The 22851-nt window shown below is 61.1% G+C and overlaps 1 protein-coding gene across 1 annotated transcript in view; it reads right to left on the bottom strand.

Annotated features, from left to right (window-relative positions):
• NAV1 (neuron navigator 1) overlaps window positions 1-12325 on the bottom strand; it is a 61491-nt gene extending 49166 nt beyond the window's left edge. The window contains exons 1-3 of the mRNA XM_082494579.1: window positions 11725-12325; window positions 8927-8952; window positions 8055-8804 (exon numbers count right to left, since the gene is read on the bottom strand). Coding sequence (XP_082350705.1) covers window positions 8055-8804; window positions 8927-8952; window positions 11725-12311 — 1363 coding nt within the window. The 5' untranslated portion in view covers window positions 12312-12325. The remainder of the gene's footprint in view (window positions 1-8054; window positions 8805-8926; window positions 8953-11724) is intronic.
• Window positions 12326-22851: the final 10526 nt, after the last annotated feature.

Here is a 22851-nt window from a genome sequence, read left to right as displayed (position 1 = left end):
AGAGCCAGGCTGATCAGCACAGGGGTTGGGGCAGTGCCGGCATTGGGGACATTTCAGTCCCACTGAAAAAGGACAGAGGCGTAAGCTTCACAAAAGCTCAGCTTTAGCCAGTCTGGGCTCCCAGTAGTGCCAGTAAGGACTGGGTTTGGCCAAGACTGTGCACTTCATAAAGGCATTACTGAAGAAGCTTGTCTGGTTGCAGGGTCTCACTGACCGCTTTGTCACACCTCATGACAAAATGTGCAGAGGTGGGACATGGAGCAACCGCAGATCCCAGCCACACAGGCTGGCACCCAGCAGGGCTGGCACTAGAAGTAAAAGCGGTTCAGCCTTTCCCCGGTGCTAAAGCCGTGGTGCTACCCCTCTGCCATGCTGCAGTTGTGACATTTCCCCCTCCAGCTCACACACCACAGGCTTCAGCACCCACAGCACAGTTCTTCCCATCTTCCTGGGTCGCATGAGAACAACCACAACCTCCGACAGTTTCACCGAGCTGCAGAGGACCTCAGCCACGAGCCATCTTTCCAGCTCACTGAGCAGAAGAGGTTCCCATCCCACAGCCGAACCCAGCCGACCGGCTGGTGAGCCAACGGAGCTGGCATGGAGCCCAGCCCTCCCGCCGCGTCACCTGCGGCTGGAAGTCAGGCTTGCAACCTGTCGAGAGAACCACAGCTTCGTGAGCACGGCAGAAAACCCTCAATTCCAGTTCCCGACTGAAAGTCACCTCCTGGGTCCCCTTTAGAAGGTCCCTCCTGACCAGCTCACCATCCCCTCCTTGCCCGCACTGCCACTGGGTGAGATGCAGCCTGGAGAAAACACGAGGACAGAGCAGCCCTGCCTTTGCACCTTCTGAAACTAATTCCTGGATTTGCCATAAATTCCTTCCGTAATTTCAGGGAGATGCTTCAGGCCAGACCCTTGCAGGTACATTGGCCAGGGGAGGGCTGCAAAGCGCTCACCTCTTAATGAACAGGAGGGCTCTAGGACAGAGACAACAAGGTTGACACAAAACCGAAGAGGGATGTGGAGCAAGCATCACCAATGCCTACGCCAGGTAGTTGTGGAAAACCCTGTTCTCCCTACAGCACTGGCACGCTCACATGTCCATGAAGGTGGAGGCACGTGTCCCTGCTGTAGGACATGCCTGCGTTTCGCTGGGCAGCACAGGGGGACGTGCCTGCCCATGGTCTGCCCAAGCAGCACCTCCAGGGAGGTGCACATGCCACGCTGGCCCCTGTGCCAGGGACACAAGGCTCTCAAACCACCTGCCTGCTGCAAGGCTGCTCCCAGGAACGAGGAAAACATCCTGCCTGGCCACACTGCGCTTGTACTAAGCTCCCTGATGTGGATTCCAGCAGCTCCTTCCAGTGGGAGATGAATCTCAGCCCTTCTCCTGAATTAATAAAAAATACATTACTGCCTCAATTGGACAAGACAAATAACAGCGTAAGGAATGAAAGAAACCTTGAGTGAAACAAAACGTGGAAGAAATGGATTAGAGGAAAGGCGAGGAGATCAGCGGGCACGCTGGGCACTGCTCTTCAGTGTCACACCCGCCTTGACACAGGCACATCTCCATTTGCACAGCTTCTAATCTCAGCCCTGCAATGCAGCATCCCCTGCCTTCCCAGCTCCCCTCCGCGCTCGGCTCCCCGGCTCTGAGCTGCAATGCAGCAGCGTGGGAAAACCCCTCTCCCCCTTCATCCTGCGCCCCTCCACCCCACCGCGAGGCAGTGCCGAGCCTCCCCGGCCAGGCTTCCCACCTCGCACGTACTCTGCCTTCCCAAGCTCACCGCTTCCCAGCCGGAGAAGCGGCAACCCCTCCCCTGGCTCTCCCGGGATTGCTGCTTCACACGCCTGGAGGAGGACATGACTTTGCAGGGTAGGGAATACAGCAGAATCGCACCATCTCTGATCTTCCACACTCTGCATCCCCACAGCCCTGTACAAGACACCCTCAAGGAGTGAAGCCTGGAGAGGCTGAGGACTAAGCTACCCCAAAGGACAGAGCCATCCCCACTCCACCCAGCGAGTGGATCCAGACTCAGCAGTTTCACTGCTGGGCTCTAACCACATCTGCCACCGGTACCGGAAACACCACACACACAGAGCCCTGGGACACTGCTGCCACCGTGCACACAGGGCACCACATGCGTGCTGGTACAAAGGATGCTCTGGACCAGACAAGTGACCAATTTGGAGGACGTGTCAGCAGGTCTGCCCAACACCGCAGAGCCAGGCAAGCGGCGTGGGCTGACCCTGAGACCACAGCCCAACAGAAAACCACCTGGTACCCCCCAGGCAGGACTGTAGCTCAGCCAGGCAAGCCGGGAGGCACACGCTGGCCACGGCAGACGGGCTGGGACTAGAGGTTGGCATCACTCGCAAGTTACACACCTCAGAGGGTGTACGCTCTGGCTCCACGCTGAGCTGGAACGAATGCTCACCCCGTGCAGCAGGCACAAGCATCAGCCAAGTGCTGTCCTCAGATGCTCGAGTGAGAGTGGGCAGTTAGCACTGCGGGCAGGGAGGACCAGGGAAATTGTTGTCTGGCACCATGAGAAGCTACATAGGAAGGCAACGAGCAAGTAACCCAAACGGACATAACAAGGCGATGGCAGAGGGGACACATGCCACGGCATGTGAAGCCAAAGACACAAAGCTGGGGACAGGGAACACCAGGAGGGGTCTCTCCAGAAGGACTAAGAGCTGCCACCAATTCTCTGAGTGCCACCCAAGCGGGAAGGACATTGCTCAGGAAGCACCTGGACTGGGCAGGATCCATGGGTGTGCTTCTGCAACAGCAAACCACCCCAGAAGACCTCAGCAGTTGCTCTTAGGGGACAGCAAGGTCTTGATGGGACATTGCCCAGGCCCCTCTGGGGTCACACCCCACCAGGAGATCCCAAATAGCATCTCCAGAATTACATACAATTTTGTATTCATTTGCATATTTTCTCAGTAGGCAAACATTGGATTTGAGGGCAAGATACAGGCAGTCACTGGGAAAGCTCCATTTGAACAGCAATTTTCAGGCTCTTTGGGGGAGGAATTTGTTTCAGCAATGCATCCTCAAATATTTTTGCCTTCAAGTGTTTGCTCTGCCACTTTTCCATGGGAAATTTTGAAAGATAAATATGGATTTATTTTTTTTAGCAGTTTTTCTGCACTGCCATTACCACTGGGAACATGGCACATCCCAAACAGCTTCAGCAGAAAGCTCTGGGGCCCTTGGGTCACATTTCCAGACCTTCTCACCAGTCACGGGAGCCATCTCAGCCAGAAAGAGGAGACATCTACTGCTCTGGAAGCAGCAACATGACCGTGTACCAGTCCCCCTTCTCCTCATCCCTAGCCCAACTGCAGGAGTCCAGCTCTGCAGCCACAAGGAAATAAATCCCCACCCCAATGACCTCGTCACATGCGCACCATCACACAGGGGCCTTAAGAGAGGAATAATGTTAACGTGGCAGTGATATCAGAACAGCCGCGTTGCTTTACGAGGCAATAACCCACTCCCATCACTGTGAAGAGCTCCTTGGTCTCTGACCTCCTTATGGTCTCCTGCCAGAGAACCTGGCTATTGCTGCACAGTGCTGCAACGGGCCCGTTAGTGCTTAATTAAACAGCCAGGAACACTGTAGGGCACAAGTAGGAACGCCATGGGGCATAGGCGCTCCTTTTAATCACATACCATGTGCCTGGCCAGCAAGGACAGTTATGAGGAGGGGATCTCCTTGGGAAGGGATACCTTGGTGACACTATCTCCACCAGAGCCAGGAATGTGCTCACACAGGATGTGTCACACACCAGCCAAGTGTCTTCCCTCTGCTCTGGTTTCTTTTTTAATCTGACCACAGTCAGATGCAACATGATGGGCTCCCTGAAGGGCAGGAACATCTGCCCATACCAGTCCCTTGGCTCTCCTCCCCACCACCAGCGGGCTGCTGGCACCCACTGCCCAGCCAGCCACCAGCCCCGGCATAGCTGGGGTCTGCCCTGCCTGCAGATCGGCACCATGGAGGTATTGGGTCTCCACGGGCACATGCTGCCCAACAAGGACATCCCCACTGGGCCACTCAGGGAAGGGTGGCATTGCGCACCTGCTGCCAGCCAAGGGCTGCAGGACTGAGACGGGTTATAGCTGCACCTGTGGAATTTGGCAGGGATGCAGACTCCTGCAGCGAGCATTTCGGGGAACACCATCTCCCCTGGGATCACACGTGTGTCCACCTGGGCTCTGGCCCATGCAACAACCGCCGCTTATTCGCTTATGCCCATTAGCAGCCACTTAAGAGGCACCATATACAGCAAGAGATAGCCAAGGAAATGGCTGCAGAAAGTAACTGCAGGATTTCGGATGTGCTCTGGGGATCCCTAGGTAAGTGCAGCAATCATGCTGGGCACTGCACCCCAGTGCTAACGAACTCGCAGGCAGGCCGTATGTGCCTCTGCACCTGCACGCTCTTGTCCACCGCATGCGGAGATGGGCAGGGCAAGCTTTACACAGTGAGCTCTTCCACCACGCTGGCCACACGCCCTCCATACCCTTCATCCCGTGGCCAGGCGCTGGTGTAATTAGCAACCCCAGCTGCCAGCCAGCTTTGATGAGAAGCCTCCATCTTTGGTTGATGTGAAATGTATAATTTAGATGATGGAAATAGCCTCTACAAAGCACATGTGGTTGCTGTGTCCCAGTGACCTCTCCCATCTTGCGCAGGCTGCTCTGCTTTAGACGTGGTTACATGTCCAGCAGCTCTACAAAGGCTTCGGTGGCATCAAACAGATGACACAGCGGCAGCAACTGAATGAGAGGTAACATTTGGCCACTACTAAATAAACTGTATTTCTGGCCAGCAGAGGCTTGGGAGTGCTTCTGGCAGGAGGAGCATGAGGTGGAGATGAGAACTCAGGTGTGGAGACCCAACACACACAAGGTCTCTGCAAGCCATCATGTCTGGCGGAGCAGGGAGCTCGGGTTAGGCACAGCCAGCACAGGCTTCTCACACAGGTCAACAGTTCAAGGACAACAAGATCTGCAGAGGCTGAAAGCCCCTGCAACTCCCATCTCTTTCTTCCCAGCACAAACCAAGCTTGCGGGTCTTCTCATGCTACTCTGGATAGAGTGTCCTCCAGCAGACATGCCAAAACAGCTCAGGCTGACGTTTCTCTTGCCAAAGGGACCCATGAAAACAGCAGACAAACCTTCTCTCCCTCCCAAACACCTCCTGCAGCAACCAGAAGAAAGCCCCTCGCCTGGCCCTACTCACCAGCCCTAGAAGGGTGTGAAGCCCACTTTCCTGAGCAAGCGGGATCCCGTCCCTTCTGGGCCCGTCCCCAACACAGGAACAACCTCTCCCTTGAGGAGCCAGGTTGTGGAAGGTACTGTCACCCCTGGAGAAGGTTTCATCAGCCTGGATCGCACCAGACGACAAGCAAAGAGGTCAGGACCAGAAGCTCAGCCTGGGTCCAGGCTCACACGCCCTCAGCTGTGGTTCTGCCACCGGCACATATGAAGTGATGGGGTAGGCACCCCCACTGTCACACTGCTCCCTCCTCTGCACATCCCCAAGCTCCTGTCAGCATCCCCACCACACGAGCTGTCAAGGACATGCCAGGTCATGGTTGGCTTGGTTAAGTAGGTGTGACTCAACAGCACAACTCCCATGAATTTGAGAAGTACAGCTGTGTGGAAGGAAAGCAACGTTTCAACAGGGTTAAACTCCTGCCCTGTCCACCCTTGCATTGTCCTCCTCACTGGACAACCAGCCCTCAGTCCCCACCACAGGAAGCCCAGCAGTCCGTATGTCTTGGAAAATAATGTATTTCAGCAAATACACAGAGCAGGAGGGCTCAGAGGTCAGATTCAGCAGAGATTTGCCCTCACAGGCCAGCTGACCAAGCCTTCAGATGGTAAGCGCAGTCAAAAAGGATGCTCAACACCTCCCAAGGTCAAGGTCAGCCCTGTGGCCCTGAAGCAGGCGTTGATGCAGGCGGGGGCTAGGCAACCACCCCAGAAACCAAAGCACTTCCATAACCCATGGTCTTCCTCAGCATGTGCACAAGTCCCCATCCTGCAGGCAGGATCTCTGGTACTCCAGCAACTGCCACAAACCAGGAGTCACTCCCACGTGGGCCAGCCCTGCACCCTCAAGGAAGGTGCAAGAATTTCTCTTGGGGGTGCTGAGGACACCCCTATCTAAGAGCAGAGCGTCACAGGGGGACACTGAGATCCCCCCAGGCATGCCAACACCAATGGGTGGAGATCTGGTATTCCCTAAGGGACAAATCCTCCCACAATCCTGCCCTGTTCCCATGACATTTGGTGTTACCCTGGCATTAGGGCTGAGGATGGACAACCATGAGCCCAGCTGCAGGACCCGGACCGCAGGGACAGCCTGAGCCCCCGCAGCGAGGCCGACCTCACATATCCAGCCTGCTCATCCTCACGGTCTGCCTGCCCATGCCTTGAGCTCATTCTGTGGCTTTCCACAAGCCGCTTGCGCAGCCCCAGCGAGCCCCGGGATGCTCCAGCAGCTGTGGCAGACCCCTGCCAGGGAGAGAATTGGGCAGGGTGCACACCACGGCTGCTGCTCCCGTGGCCGTGCACGGCCAGGGCGCCAAGGGTGATGGTCTGGGAGGCTCAATGCCTGTGTGCCGGCACACGCCAGTGCACGTTGTGCCACAGCTCTGCACTGGGGCAGGGGCTGTAACACCCCAAAGGCTCCTGGAGCAGCAGATGTGCAGCAGGGAACCAGGCTCAGCAAGCACAGCTTCACGGGCGCCTGACTTTGGCACATACTCAAGCTCACCTCACCTCTCCCAACCTCCCCCACTGGGGCAAATCTCTCCCCTTTCTCCCCACAGCAGAGCTCTGCTCACAATGCAGCCTGGAGAAGGCATCTCAAGCCAGCTCTCCAAGTGCCAGAGAAGCTCCTGGCCCCCAAAAGGGGGTCCCAGACAGGGAACTTGAAGGGATTGGACACACCAGAGCTCCCAGCCCTGCCTGTACCGCTGCTCCCCCACACCACCAACCACCAGGGCTTTAAACCTGGCTAGCTCAGGCACCAGAAGCACCACGACAGCTGTGCAGAGCTCATTTGCCACCTTCTCACACCAGTTTGCCAGACCAAACAGAGCTCTTTGGAGCCCCAAGCCCCCCGCGGTCCTTGCCCAGCTGAGCCCACGGGCAGTGCCGGTTGGAATGCAGGGCAGAGCGGGTTCAGCAGAAAGCAGAGGGCTCCCGAGGCTTGTCGCGGTTTCCTAGAGATCAGCACACAGCCACGAGGGAAACGCGAGGGCTGGGCACGCCTGCACCGAGAGCCAGTGTATGGCCCATGAGAGGGGAAGCAGGTCCCACAATCAGAGGCACAGCCAGCGTCTGGGGCCAGCACTCATTGCTCTGATGAAAACCCACCGTGCACACAACAAGCTCTCAACCATGCAGGCTCAGGGATCAAACCCACCGGGATAGGAAGATGCAGGCAGCCACAGGCTGAAACCATCTCACGCAAACCCTGTGGCAGCATCCTTGGAGGACCTTGCTCGGCCAGAGCCCAAGACCTTGGAGAAGCTCTGGATTTGAAGCCTCCTGCCCAAACTGCAGGCAGCGGCGCGGACCCTACGCACGGCACCTCCAGCTGCAGCCTCCAGCGAGAGCAGCCAAGGTCAACCCCCGGGGCAAGCCAGCCCGACGGCGGGGAGCAGCTGCGGCACCTGGCCGGGCAACCTCCAGCGCCTTTGGCAGGGTGCAGAGACAAGGGGTGACCAAAAAGACACGTGGGGGAGGATGAGCTCAACTGCCACCTGCCATTCCTCCTTGTGAGGAGGCTGGAGCTATGTCGAGAGGAGGCTGCGTGCCGGACCTCGGGATGGCCGATGGCGCTGTCCCCTCGGCATCCCTTCTCCTCCGCCCCAGCACCGGGGACGCCGAGGCGGCCTTCGGCGTCTCCCTCCCAGGAGTGGCAGGACCCCCGATGCCTCAGGCAGCCGGACCCCCGCCTTCCCCCCATCCCCTGACAGCGAGGCCGGCGGGGCGCGATGGCCGCACTCACCCAACATCTGGCTGAAGAGGAGCTGCTCCAGGTCGCCCAGCACCGTCACCACCAGCTCGGGGTCCACCTTCAGGTAGGGCTTCTCCTCAGCGCCCGCCGCCACCGCCGGCCCCTTCCCGCCCAGCAGCTCGTCGTCGCACTTGCCGCCCCCGCCGCCCCCGCCCGCCTCGGGGGCCTTGCTGAGGGGCTTCACCTCGGCGTAGGGCCCGCGGGGGATGCGGCTGGGCTTGCCGGCGGGCGGCGGCTTGGCGGGGCCGGCGGGGCGCGGCGGCAGCAGCGAGTGCTCGGAGCGGGACAGGCTCCGCGACATGGCGGGCGCCTCCCGGCCGCGGGGGCCGCCGCCGCCGCCCCGGCCGCCCCCCCCCCCGGTCGCCGCCCCCGCCGCCTTGGCCATGTCGTCGCTCCAGCGGGGCTCGTAGAGCTGCCGCTTCTTCTCGGCGTCGGTGAGGAAGGCCAGGTTGGTGAGCGACTTCTGCTTGCGAAGGTTGGAGCCGGCTGGCAGCCGCCCCTCCGCGCTGCTCGCCTTGAAGACGCGCAGCTCCGCGCCCCGCGGCCCCGCCACTGCCGACGACGACGACGACGCCGACTTCGCCCGCTTCGGCATCACCGTGCCGCCGTCGGGGCCCCGCCGGTAGCCGCGTTCCTCTTCGCCCAGCTCCACGTCGGGAAGGCTCTTGAGGTTGCTCCCCAGCATCCCCGCGCTGCAACCATTTAACCCGCCGGGCGTTGCTGCTGCTGCTGCTGCTGCTGCTGCGGCACCGAGGACACACCGGGCGAGACAGAGAGAAGCGCCGTCAGCGCCCGCCCCACCGGCGCGAGGCGGAACGGGGAGGAGATGATGGGGGTGGGGGGTGTGAGCGGGGGGACCCCACCTCTCTGCTCCGCCGCCGGCGGGACACTGCGAACCAGCGGAATGTCAGGGGCAAACAAAAAGGGCCCGCCCTCCTCCGCGCCCGGCTGGCGCGGGCAAGGGGCGGGGCCCGGCGCGCGCGCCCGCGGCGGGGAGGGAGGGGAGGGGAGGGGGGCACGCGGGACGGGGCGGGGCCAGGCGGGGGCGCGCGCCGCTCCCCCCGGGGACGTGCAGCGCCGAGCACGGCGGAGCGGGAGAGGGGGGCGACGGGACCCCGGGGCGCTGCGGACCCCATCCCCGGGAGCGAAGGGGCGGTGCGGGCCCCCGGGTCGATGAGGCGGGACACCGCGGGGCGCGGTGCTGCGGGAACCCTCGGGGGTGCCGCGGGGGGAGGGCTGCCCCCCGCATCCAGCCCCCCCCCCCCGCGACCAGAGCCCTTGCAGGCAGGGAGGTGGAGGTGGGTGAAGCCAGCGGGGGGGGCCCACGCCCCTGCAGCCTGTTCGTGAAGCACCCCCCGTCCCGCCTGCCGCGGTCCCCACGGCCACCCCCGACACTGCACACCCCTCCCCAGGGGCAGCAAAACTTCCCCGTTTCGCCCCAAACGGTGCAGGAAGGGCCCAGTGTGGCCTCGGGACCCCCCCGAGGGACACTGTGGCCCCCAAACCCAGCGGGGCCTCGCCAGTGATCCGGGGGAATTAAGGGGGGGGGGGGGGGGGGGAAGGGGGAATGGGATCTGGTTATCATCAGTTTTCATTAATTACCCGTCCCTCGGGAGGGGTGAATTAAGTCTATTTGGTGACCTCACGCGGGCTGCCATGGCAACCGCCGGAAAATATTGCATTAGAGCCCATCACTATGCTGCCGAGATAAGGAGCCGGGAGGGCCGGGGGCGGCAGGAGCCCCCCAGCTCGGCCCCCCGTACGGCAGCACAGCCGCCCCGGGCGATTCGGGGTTCGGCCCATGGCGATGCTGAGGAGCCCCGAAATAACCCGGCCTGGATGGGACAGCAAAGGGTGCCCCCCAAAAAAGGGTTTTTTGCACCAGAAGGTGCTGCTGGGGTGGGATGGGTGCCACTCTGTGCACCCCGAAGCTGCTCAGAGTTTGGGGGGGCTGTTACACCCCTCGCTGAGCTGCGAGGCTGTCGCCTGGGTTTAGGGCCTGCTGCAGGGGGGGGGACGGGGGGACGGGGCAAATTTGGGGGTGTCATGTCATTTTGAGGCTGGTGGGGTGACCCAGGGCCTCCCAGTGTCCCCTGTCCCCTCCGTCCGGGCCCAACAGAGCCCCAGAAGGTGCCGTGGGACGGGGCAGCCGGGGGAGATGTGGAGCAGGGGAAAGGATCCGGCCCTTTCCCCAGCACCGAACCCGCTCGGCCTCAGCCCAAAACCTCCCCAAGGCGAGCAGGGCAGCTGTGCTGGGCGCACGCCAGCCCGACCCGCTCCCCTCCTGCTTTGTCCCGGAAAATCCTCCCGCTCGCTGCCAGTTTCGGTGCTTCCCAACTCGGGGCTCAGCGTCGCACCCCGTTACCCTCTGGCTGTGCGGCGGCAGTGCCGGCACCCCACTGCAAAGCCAGGCTGTACCGGGAGCCACGGTGGCTCTGACCGACTTCTGTCCCTTCGAATCACCCGGCGAAGCTCCCGGCTCTTTTATTTTCCCCTTCCCTGCACATCCCTGGAGCATCCCACCATCCTCCGCTGCCGCTGCCCTGGCAACCGCCACCCCAGCATCCCCTCCAGCAGCCGCCCCCCCAAAATCTCCCCCTAAAGAGGGGACTGGGGTGTCCCCAACATTGCAGCAGGGAGCTTGCATTTGGGGTCATTCACACCCCCCCCCCAAGAAAGAGGGTGTCCCTGTGAGGGGTGCGGGGAAGCAGCCGTGCCGCAGCACCCGCCTCCGCACCGGCTCTCCGCCGGCTCCTTGGAAATGGGTCATTCCTGGAGCTCGATGGGAAACCGGGAAAAGGAGGGAAGGGAGCCAAGCAGGGCGATGTCCCGGCAGCATCACTGGAGGGAATAGTTCCCCCCGTGCTGGACCCACTGCAGAGGATGCCAACGTGGCTCCTGCACCCCGGGTGAGGCCATGCTGCCGGGTGTAGTTTTTTGGCCACGGGGGTCACCGGACACAGCAGCTGCAGCTGTGCCGTTCCCAGGGGACTTGGGCACCTCCTGACTGTGGATTCCCCACCACCACCCCACCAACCTCCAGCCCTGGCTCCTATTCCAGCGTGGGGCCACGGGGGGCTGAGCTCCGGCATGAGCCTCTGTCCCACGGCACCGTCCCGGCAACCCCCGAGGAGGACCCCCTCATCCCCGGCAAACCTCCCCAGACTCACTCAGGCCTCCGGCTTTGAGGTTGGGTCCCTCCACAGGACCAGGACACTCGTCACCTGGGCACGTGGCTCCCTCCTCCTCCCGGTCCTCCTGCAGCCTGGAGGCAGAGAGGGGTGAGGGTGGGGGAGCAGGGGTGCAGCGTGGGGTGCAGCTGGCTGAGGGCCCCCAGGAGTTGGAGACACAGTTCCTTGAGCTCTGCCAGGGTTTGGGGACAGTGGTCCTATGGCAGGGGGGGTCCCAGGACACCCCACTCCCCACTGAGCCCATCCCCTGCCCCACACCGGCTCCCATGGGTGCCCCAGGGGCCTCCAGCACCTCAAACCAGTGGGACCCTTCTTCTGGGGCAGAGCCCCCAGACCCAACCCCACCATGGCCACCCCCGCCATGCCCACCTGCGTCCCCCTGTCCTTGCGTTCCCCTGTCACTATGTTCCCCTACCTCCATGCTCCCCCCCCCCCCCCCAGCCCCATGCCCACCATCCCCAGGGACTTACCGGTACTGGAAGGGTGCCACGGTGGCAGTGACGGGGTGGCTGTGCGGGGGGCCTGAGGAGAAGGTGATGGCCCCCAACCCGAACACAGGGCCCCTTCCCTGCGAGCCGCCATGGGGCTTATCCCCCATCCCCTCTGTTGCCACCCCGCTGCCCCTCCCGGTGGACCCCCCCAGCCGCCCCCCACCCCTGCCCTGTGCTGGGGGGCCTTTGGGCAGCTCAGTGGGCTCCACCGCCCTGCCTGCCCCTCTCCTCCCACTGCCCGCTGCCTCCGGCCACTTGCCGGGGGACACCAAGGATCTCACTGGGGCTTTCTGTCCCACATGGGGGGACACACCAGGGCTGCCCTCCCTGCCTATGCCCAGCTCACGACTGGTGGCTCTGCCAGCGCCTTTGGGCTTGAGGGTCTTGGGGCCAGGGCCCGGGACTTTCCTTGGTTGGGGGGATGGAGCCCTATGGGGGATGGGGGACCCCGGGGTGCTCAGGGTGGCTGCAGCATGTGGCTTGCCATGGGCCACGGCACGGGGCACCGGGATGGAGGAGACGTAGTGGCTGCGGCCAGTGGGGTTGATGTTGGCTGTCCCATTCATCCTGGCAAGGTGGCTGCTGGCGAGGCTGTGGGGGGAGAGAAAGGTTGAGTGGGGCCTCAGCAAGGGAGTGGGCACAGGGGGGCACCCACGTCCCTTCGGCCACACTGGACCCTGGTCTTGGCCCCCACCAACCGTGGATGCTCAGTGTCCCCATCTCAGGAGGAGGCCACGGCATCCCACAACTCAGGGTGAGTACATACATGACGTCCCCCCATAGGGATCCCTGGCCAGGACACATGTGACATCATCCCCCAGGGACCCTGTGAAGCCCCATCCCCGTGTCCCCAGGTCCCTATGGCAGGTCCTGCAGCAAGGCCACATGGGCACAGACCAGGTAGGGCTGCACCACAGGCAGGATGGGCCCCATCTGGCCACCCAAAACCTTCTCTTCATCCCCAAAACCACCTCCTGGTCAACCGAGACCATCTCCTGGTGATCCAGGACCAACTCCTGGTCACTTGAGACAACTTCACAGCCATCTGAGACTATCTCCTGATCATCAAGACCTCCTTCCAGTGGCACAAGGACTGGCTCTGTCACCCTATTCCTCAGGCCATGACTGGTGTCTGAGCACCATCTCTGCCCTCCCCATCCCCAATGCCATCCCACGTGGTGCCAGCCCCCCCATCTCTCCATGCTTCTGCTCTCATCATGCCTCACGGTGACTCTCCCTGGCACCACCACCCAGATGGTGTCCAACATCCCCTCGCCTTGGTGTTTTGCTCTGTGCGGATGAAGACGGGGGCTCGATGCACCACCCCATCCCACCCAACACAACCGCAGTCAGATGGGGCTGGCTTTGTCACCACTGGTGACAGGGACATCTGCACAGTTGCAGTGAGTTCATCCCTCCCGCAGGCTTTGCCCGGCCAGGCAGAGCAGAGCTCACCAAGAAAATCAGCTGTGGAGCAAAGCTCCATCTCCAATCACCTCCCGCCTGCAGCTTTCCAGGAAAAAAAAAAAAAAAAAAAAAGGTTTTCTCCAGGGGTTGGAGTAGCATCTAGAAAGACAGGGAGATGTGGCTCTACAGGCGCCTGTGCCACCCTCTGCCCCCTCACCATCGTACAGCCACAGCGAACTGAAATTCAAACGGACACCAGGTGCCACAAATCTCCCGGGACACACAGTTCATGGCTCAGTCCAGCACGGTTGTACTCAGCACCCACAAAGGAAAACCTCCGGGGAGGGGAACGGCGGCTTTGTTGGGGTCCCTGAGCATCCTGGGGGGGGGGCATCAGCTCCAGGTCAGCCACCCGCAGTCCCCGTCACCCCTGGGGGGGTTCCTCTCCTCCGGTGCCGGCTTGGAGCCGGGTGGGTGCAGTGAGCACAAGCGGGTCTTTGTGCAGCCGCTCCGGCGAGCGTGTTCGGGGCCGCGCTGGAGCCGAACGGAGCCGTTCCCGGCGGGCTGGGGGGGGACGCTGCCGCCCAGGTATGGGGCCGCACACAAGCAGCTCTGTTTGCAGCCCGGGGCCGGCAGCTTGGCCGCCTTTCAAACCACCCGGCTGAGACGGAGCTTCTCCAGAGCTGGAGAAGGTTTCTTGGCAAGCCGCGGGGTGCAGGGGGATGGCTCCCATCACCTCGACAGGAATATCACCCAGCCTCAGCCCTGCACCCATTGCATCTCCCAGCAGAGGGTGTCGCATGAGCAAGGTCCAAAAGTGCCCCAACACACCCCATTTTGCCTCTTCCACAGCCTTACAGCTACCCCAAGCCCTGCTCCCCCGAGGCTTCTGGGGGGCTGCGAAGACCAAGCCTTGCCCCATATCCCCCACAGCAACTTCCCCCGGGGTGGCCATGTCCCTGCCACGGGCAGCGCTGGGGTGAATGCACCCAAATTCCCTTTCTCCGGCCCCACATGAGCTGGGTCACTTGATCAACAGAGCCACAGGTCACGGGGAGAAGGGCTGATGCAGCGGACAAGATCTAAGCATCGCAGCGTCGACTCCAGTGCCAGCCAGGAGCTACAAAGGTCTTTACAAGGCGATTTTAATTAAGGGGAAGAAGGAATCACGGAATCACGGAATCATGGAGTTTCAGAGTTGGAAGGGACCTCTAGAGATCATCCAGCCCCACTCCCCTGCCAAAGCAGGATTGCCCGGAGCACATCACTCAGGACTGCATCCAGGCGGGTCTTGAAGATCTCCAGAGAAGGGCACTCCCCCCCCTCCCTGGGCAGCCTGTGCCAGTGCTCTGTCACCTGAACCGTAAAGAAGTTCTTCCGTGTATTTGAACGGAACTTCCTATGTTCCAACTTGTGCCCATTGCCCCTCGTCCTGTCACTGGGAACCATTGAGAAGAGCCTGGCTCCATCCTCCTTCAACCCACCCTTTAGATACTGGTAAGCATTAATAAGGTCTCCCCTCAGCCTTCTCTTCTCCAGGCTAAAGAGTCCCAGCGCTCTCAGCCTTTCCTCATAAGGGAGATGCTCCAATCCCGTAATCATCTTAGTTGCCCTTCGCTGGACTCGCTCCAGCAGTTCCCTGTCCCTCTTGAACTGGGGAGCCCAAAACTGGACACAGTATTCCAGTTGTGGCCTCACCAGTGCAGAGTAGAGGGGGAGAAGGACCTCCTTCACCTACTGGCCACACTCTTCCCTGTGCAGCCCAGGATTCCACTGGCCTTTTTGGCAACAAGGGCACACTGCTGGCTCATGGATAATTTACTGGCTACTAGGACCCCCAGATCCTTCTCCTCAGAGCTACTTCCCAGCAGGGCCGCCCCTAACCTATACTGGTGCTTTGCATTCTTCCTCCCCAGGTGCAGGACCTTGCACTTGCTTTTGTTGAACCTCATTAGGTTCTTCTCTGCCCAGCTCTCCAGCCTGTCCAGGGCACGCTGGATGGCAGCACGGCCCTCTGGGCTGACACTGGAACACTGGGCCCGCTGGAACTGACACACACTGCTCTGGGCTTACTCTCGCTGGAGCCTTTGAAATGGCCAAGGAGGTTTTCTCTCTCCCCACGTCCCGGCTGAGACGCTTCTGCCTCCGCTCGCTGTAGTCATGGCCCCGAGTCATGGCACTGGTGGATGGAGGAGGCCCTGGGACAAGTCACTTGGGGGTCTCTGGGGGGGATTTGTCCCCAGGCTGCTACGTGGGGTGAGATGGAGATGGGCATTAGGGCTCTGCCCCCCCCACGCTGGCAGATAGTTCCGGATCTGGCCCCTGTGGGCAACCGCAGCCCCCAGCAAGCGGTGGCGCAGAGTGATGGAGATGAGGTCTCACCAGTGCTCGGCAAAAGCAGGACCTGCCCTGGAGCCCTGTGCTGGCACCAGCCAGCACCCAAGGGTGCCGTGGGGTGGGCAGCAGGAGCCAGGCGGGGGCTGTGTGGGGCTTTCCCTGCACCCATGGGATTTCCTTGCACCCACAAAAGTCACTCCTGGGAGCACGGCGACCAGGGCTCAGCACCCAGCACCAGCGCCCAGCACCAGCCAGGAGCTGGAGGCCAGCACATCTCCAGGACCACAATGCTCCCAACCCCCTTTTGCAGCCCACCCAGCAGCAAATATCAGCAGCAATTAGCTCCCCCCAATCCTCCAGCCCTTTGCCAGCTTGTGCCACACAACCCACACTTACAAACCTCAATTCTGCACTTTTTTTTCACTTTCTTTGACCAACCCCTTGCTGCAGGAGCGCTGGGCCTGGGCCAGAGCAGTTCCCAGCCTTGAGCTGCGAAATACCTGGTGCAAATGCCAATGGGGTCGACCTTCTTCCTCATAAGCACGAGGATGCCCGGGATGAGGCCGAGAGCCAGCGAAGCTCCAGCCTCGTGGACGTGAGTGCATGTTAAAAATGCATTAAAGCACCGGCCCCAACTCACCTATTTCACCCTTGAAGTCCCTTGCATGAACGTGTCCAGCCCCAGGGGCTGCTGCTGGTGGGTTTTCTCTGAACGCAGAGGCACATCATCTGCCGCTGCCTCCATAAAGCCATTCCCGAGCTTCTCTTCAACCAGCTCAGAGGAAAAAAAATAAAATTCATCTAACTTTATGCTATGACCTTATCTTCACCAGCACCCTCCGAGTGTCATCAGCATGCAACTGCCCTCCAGCCCTGCCTGCTCACTGGGCATGCGGCATCGGGGCTGTGACCAGGTTTTATAGATCTTTTTTTTTTCCCAGTCTGTTCACTTTGGATTTCTCTCTTGTGGATGCAACTTCCATTTCTCCCCTGAGCCCACCAGCAGCCATTTCGCTGCCATGCTGCGGGTGCAGCAGAAGCCAGAGCTGCCACGTTGGCCACAAAAAAAAATCAATCCTCCTCCTGTGCTCGCAGGGTTGAGGTTTCCCAGGAGGTGCCAACGCCTGCCAGGAGCCGGGCTCCAAAGCCATCCCCTCCCCACAGCACACACCTCGGGGGGTCCAAGGACACCCATCGCTTCACTGCACCTGGCGAAACATGGGTGACCCCCCCCTCAGGCTTCACCCTGCTTTAGAGATGTCGGGGGGTTCCCCGGGTCTGGGCAATGGGAGATGTGGCTGCGGCCCCGCTCCTCCGGGCTCGAACACCAGCCGGACCCTCGGGCTGGGGACCCGCACCCAGAGATGCCACCAAAGGGATAAACCAAAGCAACTCCCGCCAAGTCCCTATTTCCCCCCATCAGCCCCAGGAGAAGCCACTCCTGCACCAAGCAGCCCTCTACTCATCCCTCATTTTATTAATGAGCACAAACTAAAACCCTTCCTGGGAGAGATTCAGCCCATTCTTCTTCCAAACAAATTATTCATTTGCCTCCAGTTTGCTTTCTACCCCACCCAAACTCTGCCCCAGGGACCAGGTCCCCCGCAGCGTGCACCCCACGTGCTGCGGTGGCAGGGGAGCGGGCGAGTGCCGTGTCACGCTGCGTCACGCTGGCGTCCCGCCGCCGCTTTGCCCGGCTAAAGCAGGTTACGGCTTGACCTAGATAGACACGGGCGGCTCCTTTGCAATTAGCTTGAAAGGGAAACAACTTTCTCCTTTAATGCAACGCGGCCGCAGGGCCTCCATGTCCCTGGAGCAGCTCTCGGGAACCGGCTGTCACTCGTCCTCCGGGTAACATGAGTGCCAGAAATTTGCATCCAATGCTTTCAGTTTGAGACTTCCAGCCGCCAGGTGGGCTTTTGGCCCCGTCCCCTCCCCAGGTACCGGCTTGGGTTGGCTGAGTCCCATGGTGGTGGAAAGCAGCAAATACACACAGGTATTTTAGCACCAGGGGAAATTTTGGAGAAGCCGTGGCAGCACCGCGGACAACAGAGCCCTGCCTGGGCACCGGGGCTGAGCCTCCCTGGGCAGCCGGAGATGCTCATCTTCCGGCCAGGGGGATAGAATGGTCATCCCAGCCGCATCCAGAGCTCAGATCTGGAGCACTGGGCCAGTATCTATTGGCTCCAGTGCTGAACTCAAGTTTTCCCTGCATTAAAAACCTTTAAGCCCAGAGATGAGGTGGTTTCTGATCCCTTCAGATGATGCTGTCCACAGAAACATGGGTGTTCATATTGAAGAGAAATGAAACAGGCTTGGCTGAGCTGCGTCCTTCATCCCAGGACAAACACAATCCAGCACATCCCTGAAGGCATCTCCTTCAAAGAGGCATCTGTTGTGCTTGGAGCTTGAGCTAATTCCTCAGCCTGGTGTCCAAATGCCTCTCACGTGCTGTTTTAGCAGCCAGAAATGAATACAGCGATCTGGAGCCCAAGTCTCATCTCATGACCCTGTTTTGCACGTGAGGGGTCACTGGAGCATCCCCAGCAGCAAAGCAGATCCGCTTTGGAGCCATCCATCACCTGAGCAGAGCTGGAAACAGCCGCTCTCCCTGGCTCTTGGCCCCCCCAGCCCCAGGGGGGCTGTGCTGCTCCCAACCCTGCCCTGGGGCTACGCCGAGCACCTAAAGCCCCCAGCTCCTCCATGATGCCTTGGAAAGATCCAACCTCCCGGTCTCCCATGGTCTCAAGAGAATGGCTAAGAGCTCTGTAAGTGTTTAACTCTGTTCCTGAAGCATTTTGGGGTGACTTTTATAAACCAGATTAAATGCACTTCTCTCATCTCTTGCAGCTGAGATAACCCCACCAGGGATGAAACTCTGCCCTGTGCCCCTGGGATAATTGTGGCAGGAGTCTGAGCATGAACACTTAGTGATGCAAAAAGGTATTAAAACCTTCAGCCTCTGCTGGAGTCTTGCTGCCACTCTGTGCCTCAGTTTCCCCACCCTGACACAGCCTGTGCTAGTGGTGAGGGAGCTGAAACCAGGCTGATGATTAGGAATAAAGGAGGATGAGTCCTTTCCTCAGTGTGCCAGGCTGCAGAACAGCTCCATAAATTGGGAGCCCATGGGACTGGCAGCACAGGAGCACCAGGGGCTGCGGCAGAGCCAGCTGTGCTGGATGTCCTTGGGGAGATGCTCAGGGCTGCAAAGTATCCTCCATTTTTAAGGGTGAGGATGGAGGGGGGCAGCCCAGGGATGAACCCTGGGGTGTGAATGGCCCGAGGAGCTGAGCCCATCCCAAGGAACAGATCCTGGTGTCGTGACACGGATGCCCCTCCAAGACGCTGCGTGCACCTCACAGTCCTGCACAGGATCCGTCCCCAAGCTGCCTTCAAGGATGGCTGAGCTCCAGCACGGCCTCCTCCCTGGCACGCTCGGGAAGGATGACAAAGAAAAGGCTCCTTGTGACACAAGGGACATAAAACTTTCCTAAGAGAAACAGTGGGAGCAGGAGCAGAAAGGAGCCTTCAGAGGAGAACAAGCTGCCGATTCAGCCACCAGCCCCGGCCCTCCGGCCCCCGAGCCCTGGCCAGGACCTGGCCTGCCCACCAGCCAGTGTCACCGCCTGGGACATTGCCACCATCCGCATTGCCGGGGCCGCAGTCTGCGTCCTCCCCCAGGGAGGTCTTGCTGCCCCTCTGGAGGGGCAATGCCGGCGGTGGCTGGGTCGATGGCCCAGGCTGCATGCAGAGAGGTGGTTCTCCTGGGTACAGGCAGCAGATGGGCAAACGGGTAGGAGGGGAGCCCCAGGCAGCCCCAGCTCTGCCTGCCCAGGCTGGCTATTTCCCCCCAGCACGATGCTGGGGGCTCTGGGAGCTGCTGGGAGATGATCTGTGGGCTGAGGTGGGAGGAGAAGGACAGAAACTGGCTGTTGTCAGAGCAAAGATGCCCAGCCCCATAGTCACCACACTAATCTCTACTTTAGCCACTCCACGGCAATCCCATTAGGCATTTAACCCACTTTAATAAAACCTTGCTCTGAGCAAAGTTGAACTCTCAGCTGGATAGACCGCAGCAGCCTCTGCCACCAAAAGCCCCATATGCAGCAGTGAAACCAAGCTCTGCCCAGGCTGGGCTTTGCCTGGCACAAATCCTGCTGTGGGGATGAGGACAGACGCACGGGGGCTGGAACAGACGCCGGGATCTGTGCAAGGGTCTGTGCAAACAGCCCCCATGCCGAAGGCCTCTCCCTGGCCGCAGCGTCTGGGGACGTCTCAGCTCTCTGTGGCACAGGCCACATGTCTGGTTTCCCCACGGCCCTTCCGCGTCCCACCATCCTGCCGCCTCCTCGCAGGTCTGTCCCTGAGGCTGTCACAGCCTGAGCGCGGCGGATGTGACATCCCGTGAGCCGGGGCAACCGGGGACCCCCGGCTATTCGGGGCAGAGGTGTCCCCCACGCCGGGCTGGACCACCGTGGAGGGACATCGGGGCTGCCCGGTGCTGGCTCGGGGCGGAGGAGGCGGCCCCGGGCCCCGGTCCCGCCGCGCTGTGTGCCGGGGGGCAGCGGGGGCAGCGCCGGCCCGGCCGCGCCGCGGACGTTCAGGAGGCGCCGGTGCTGGACAGCTCCGCCCCACCGCCCGAGGCCACGCCCCCCCCGACCGACCACGCCCCTCCGGGCCGGTGTCACCCCCCGGCCGATACCAACCCCCCCGCCCGGTGTCACCCCTACCCCCCGGTACCGATCTTTCAGTCCGTGTACCCCCCTCGGCCAATACCACCTCCCCGAGCCGGTATCATCCCCTCGGGCCAGTGTCATCTCCCCCCCCCCCCGCGTCCGGTACCGTCCCTCCCGGGCCGGTGTCATCTCCCCTCCGGCCGGTGTCACCTCCCCCCGAGCCGCTGTCACCCCCCGCCCTGTACCGCCCCCCCGATCGGTGTCGCCCCCCGACAGCTGTTGCCCCCCCCGCCCGGTATAGATCCCCCAGTCCGTGTCCCGCCCCCCCGGCCAATACCACCCCCCCGAGCCAGTGTCACCCCCCTTGGGCCAGTGTCACACCCAAACCACCCAATACCGCACCTCCCGGGCCGGTGCCCCTCAGCCTGGGCTGGTATCATCCTCCCCCCCCCAGCCGGTGTCATCTCCCCCCGGGCCGGTGTCACCCCTCCGGCCCATGTTACCCCTCCACCCCATGGTGCCTGTCCCTGACCTGCGGTGCCCGTCCCCATTGGGCCACCACCGCCCACCCAGGGCCAGCAGAGCAAGTCCCCAGGGACCAGTTCAGCTCGTCCAGGGTCACTTGACCCCTTCGCCCTGTGGCTGCCTGTCTGCCGCCGGTGCCATCTGTCTAGAGCCTGCTGCCATCTGTCCCCCCAGCAGCACTGCCTGTCATCCCCCAGTGTCCCCAGCACCTTTGGGGACCAAGGTGGGGCTGCCTCACCGTGCAGTGACACCCCGCTGAACTTCCTCCAGATGGCCCCGCCTCCTGCCTGGGAGGAGGGTTTGGGTTGTGCTTGGGGCTCTCCCACTCCCCTCGGCCTCCCCGCTCCCCCCGTGCCACCCAGTGAGAAGAGCCGTGAAGCCGGCCAAAAAGCAACATCACCTATTTCACCTTCTGAGGGCTTCAAAACTTCCTCAAACCTCCCCAAAAGCTCGGTGCTGCTGTGGGGCTGAGGATCCCCCAGCGCCGCGTCCTGGCCGAATCAAGCCCTTGGTCAGGAGCCATCCTGCAGCCCAGGTGCAGGCACTCGGACGGGTGACATTCGGATAAACTTCTGTCTGGGCCAAAACTCTCCGAAGCCGATTGCATCATTTATTTAGCCCCGTGTTCCTGCTGCATCCCGGACCCGGACCTTTACTCCTGGGATTTTTGAGCAAGAGCAGATGTCGCAGCATCTGCGTTCACCTCCACCGCCGCCGCCATGCGGAAACGACCCCCCCCCCCCATCCTCCACCCGTGAAACCTGGAAGCCCCCAACGGGTTTTGGCTTTGCTGACGGGAGAGGCAGCTGCACGACGGGGCTGTGAAATGCATTAACTCAGCAGATGCCGTCACGTTCGCACGCATACGTGCGCAGTGTGATGGTCAGGGGGGTGCTGGGCTTGTCTTTCCCCGTCCCAGCACAGGAGGTGCACCCCCAGCATCCCCAGCACTCGCTGCCGGGACCCTCGCTGCCCATCCGCTCCGTCCGACACTCAGCAATCCAAGCCCACAGCAGGCAAAGCGGGGTCTTCAGGCTATCCAAAAAAGTCATTTTTCCCCCCAAAGCAGGTTAAGGATTTAAAAAACACTGCAGGGAGTTTGGGGTGGGTGACACTGGGGACACAGCAAAAGATTGGGTGTAACATGGCCCAGAGCGGGAGCTTGAGCCCCCAGAGCCAAGACGCAGAGCCTGGGCTGATGTGCCATCACTGCGTCCCTCCCTGCAGAGCAGAGAAGTTCCAAGCTGGGGCATTTTTAGATACCAAAACTGCTTTGGGTGATGAAAGACGCGAGGGAAAGTCAACTCATGGCACCAATTCCCAACTGAGCCCCCCAGTCCTCGCCAGTACAGACCATTCCCACCACAAGCAAAACTTCCCTGTCTGGTCTTACCTGGGCACGCAGGATGAGATCTCCCCTCAGCCCAATAATCCCTTGTATAATAAATAAATCTGCTGCCCTGGCAGCCAGGACTCATCCCTGCAATGTTCACCCCGAGAGCCGCGGTGGCACCCCAAGAGGGTTTCCCTTGGGACAATGGCGTATTTGCAATGGAAAGCAAAAGCCGCAGGGAGCCCTTAATGAGATGAGTGGATTTTCCAGTGAGCTGCAAATCTGCGGTGGCTGCTGGCAAATACCTCCCTGCTCCACTCTTGGGGGGTTGAAGTGGTCCCCATTCCGAGCGTGAGCAGGCAGGTTGCCCACCCGCCACTGCTGCCAGACTCAAATGACACACGGCCCGGAGGGAGCCATGTCCCTGGGGTTTATCAGAACAACCCTAAGCATGTCCCTGATGCTGATGTCCCCAGTGCAGATGTCCCCAAAGAGATGAGGACTGCCACTTAGGCGTGTGCCTGGAAGAGGAGGGCAGGGGCTGGCAATGCCCCCCCCCCCGACCCTGGTACCCCCCAGCAGCCCCAGAGTGGGTGGCAGCTCTGGTCCCACCACTCTCTTACACTTGAAATTAAACTTCCCGCTTCCAAGGGATGCAGCTGATGGAGCCACCGTGGGTCCATCGCAGCTGGAGGGTGACTGGCTTTCCCAGAGGGGAGCCCAAACATCGCTTGAGCATCTCTCGAGCATCCCTCGAGCACCCCTTGAGCACCCCTTGAGCATCGTGCCTGCCCGCAGCCAGCAGCCCGTGCGAGGATGGCAGCACTC

This window comes from Vanellus vanellus (assembly GCF_965231255.1).
Source record: "Vanellus vanellus genome assembly, chromosome: 23".
Taxonomy (NCBI): Eukaryota; Metazoa; Chordata; class Aves; order Charadriiformes; family Charadriidae; genus Vanellus; species Vanellus vanellus.
Note: the sequence above shows the minus strand (reverse complement) of the source record. Positions and strands in the feature narration are given on the sequence as shown.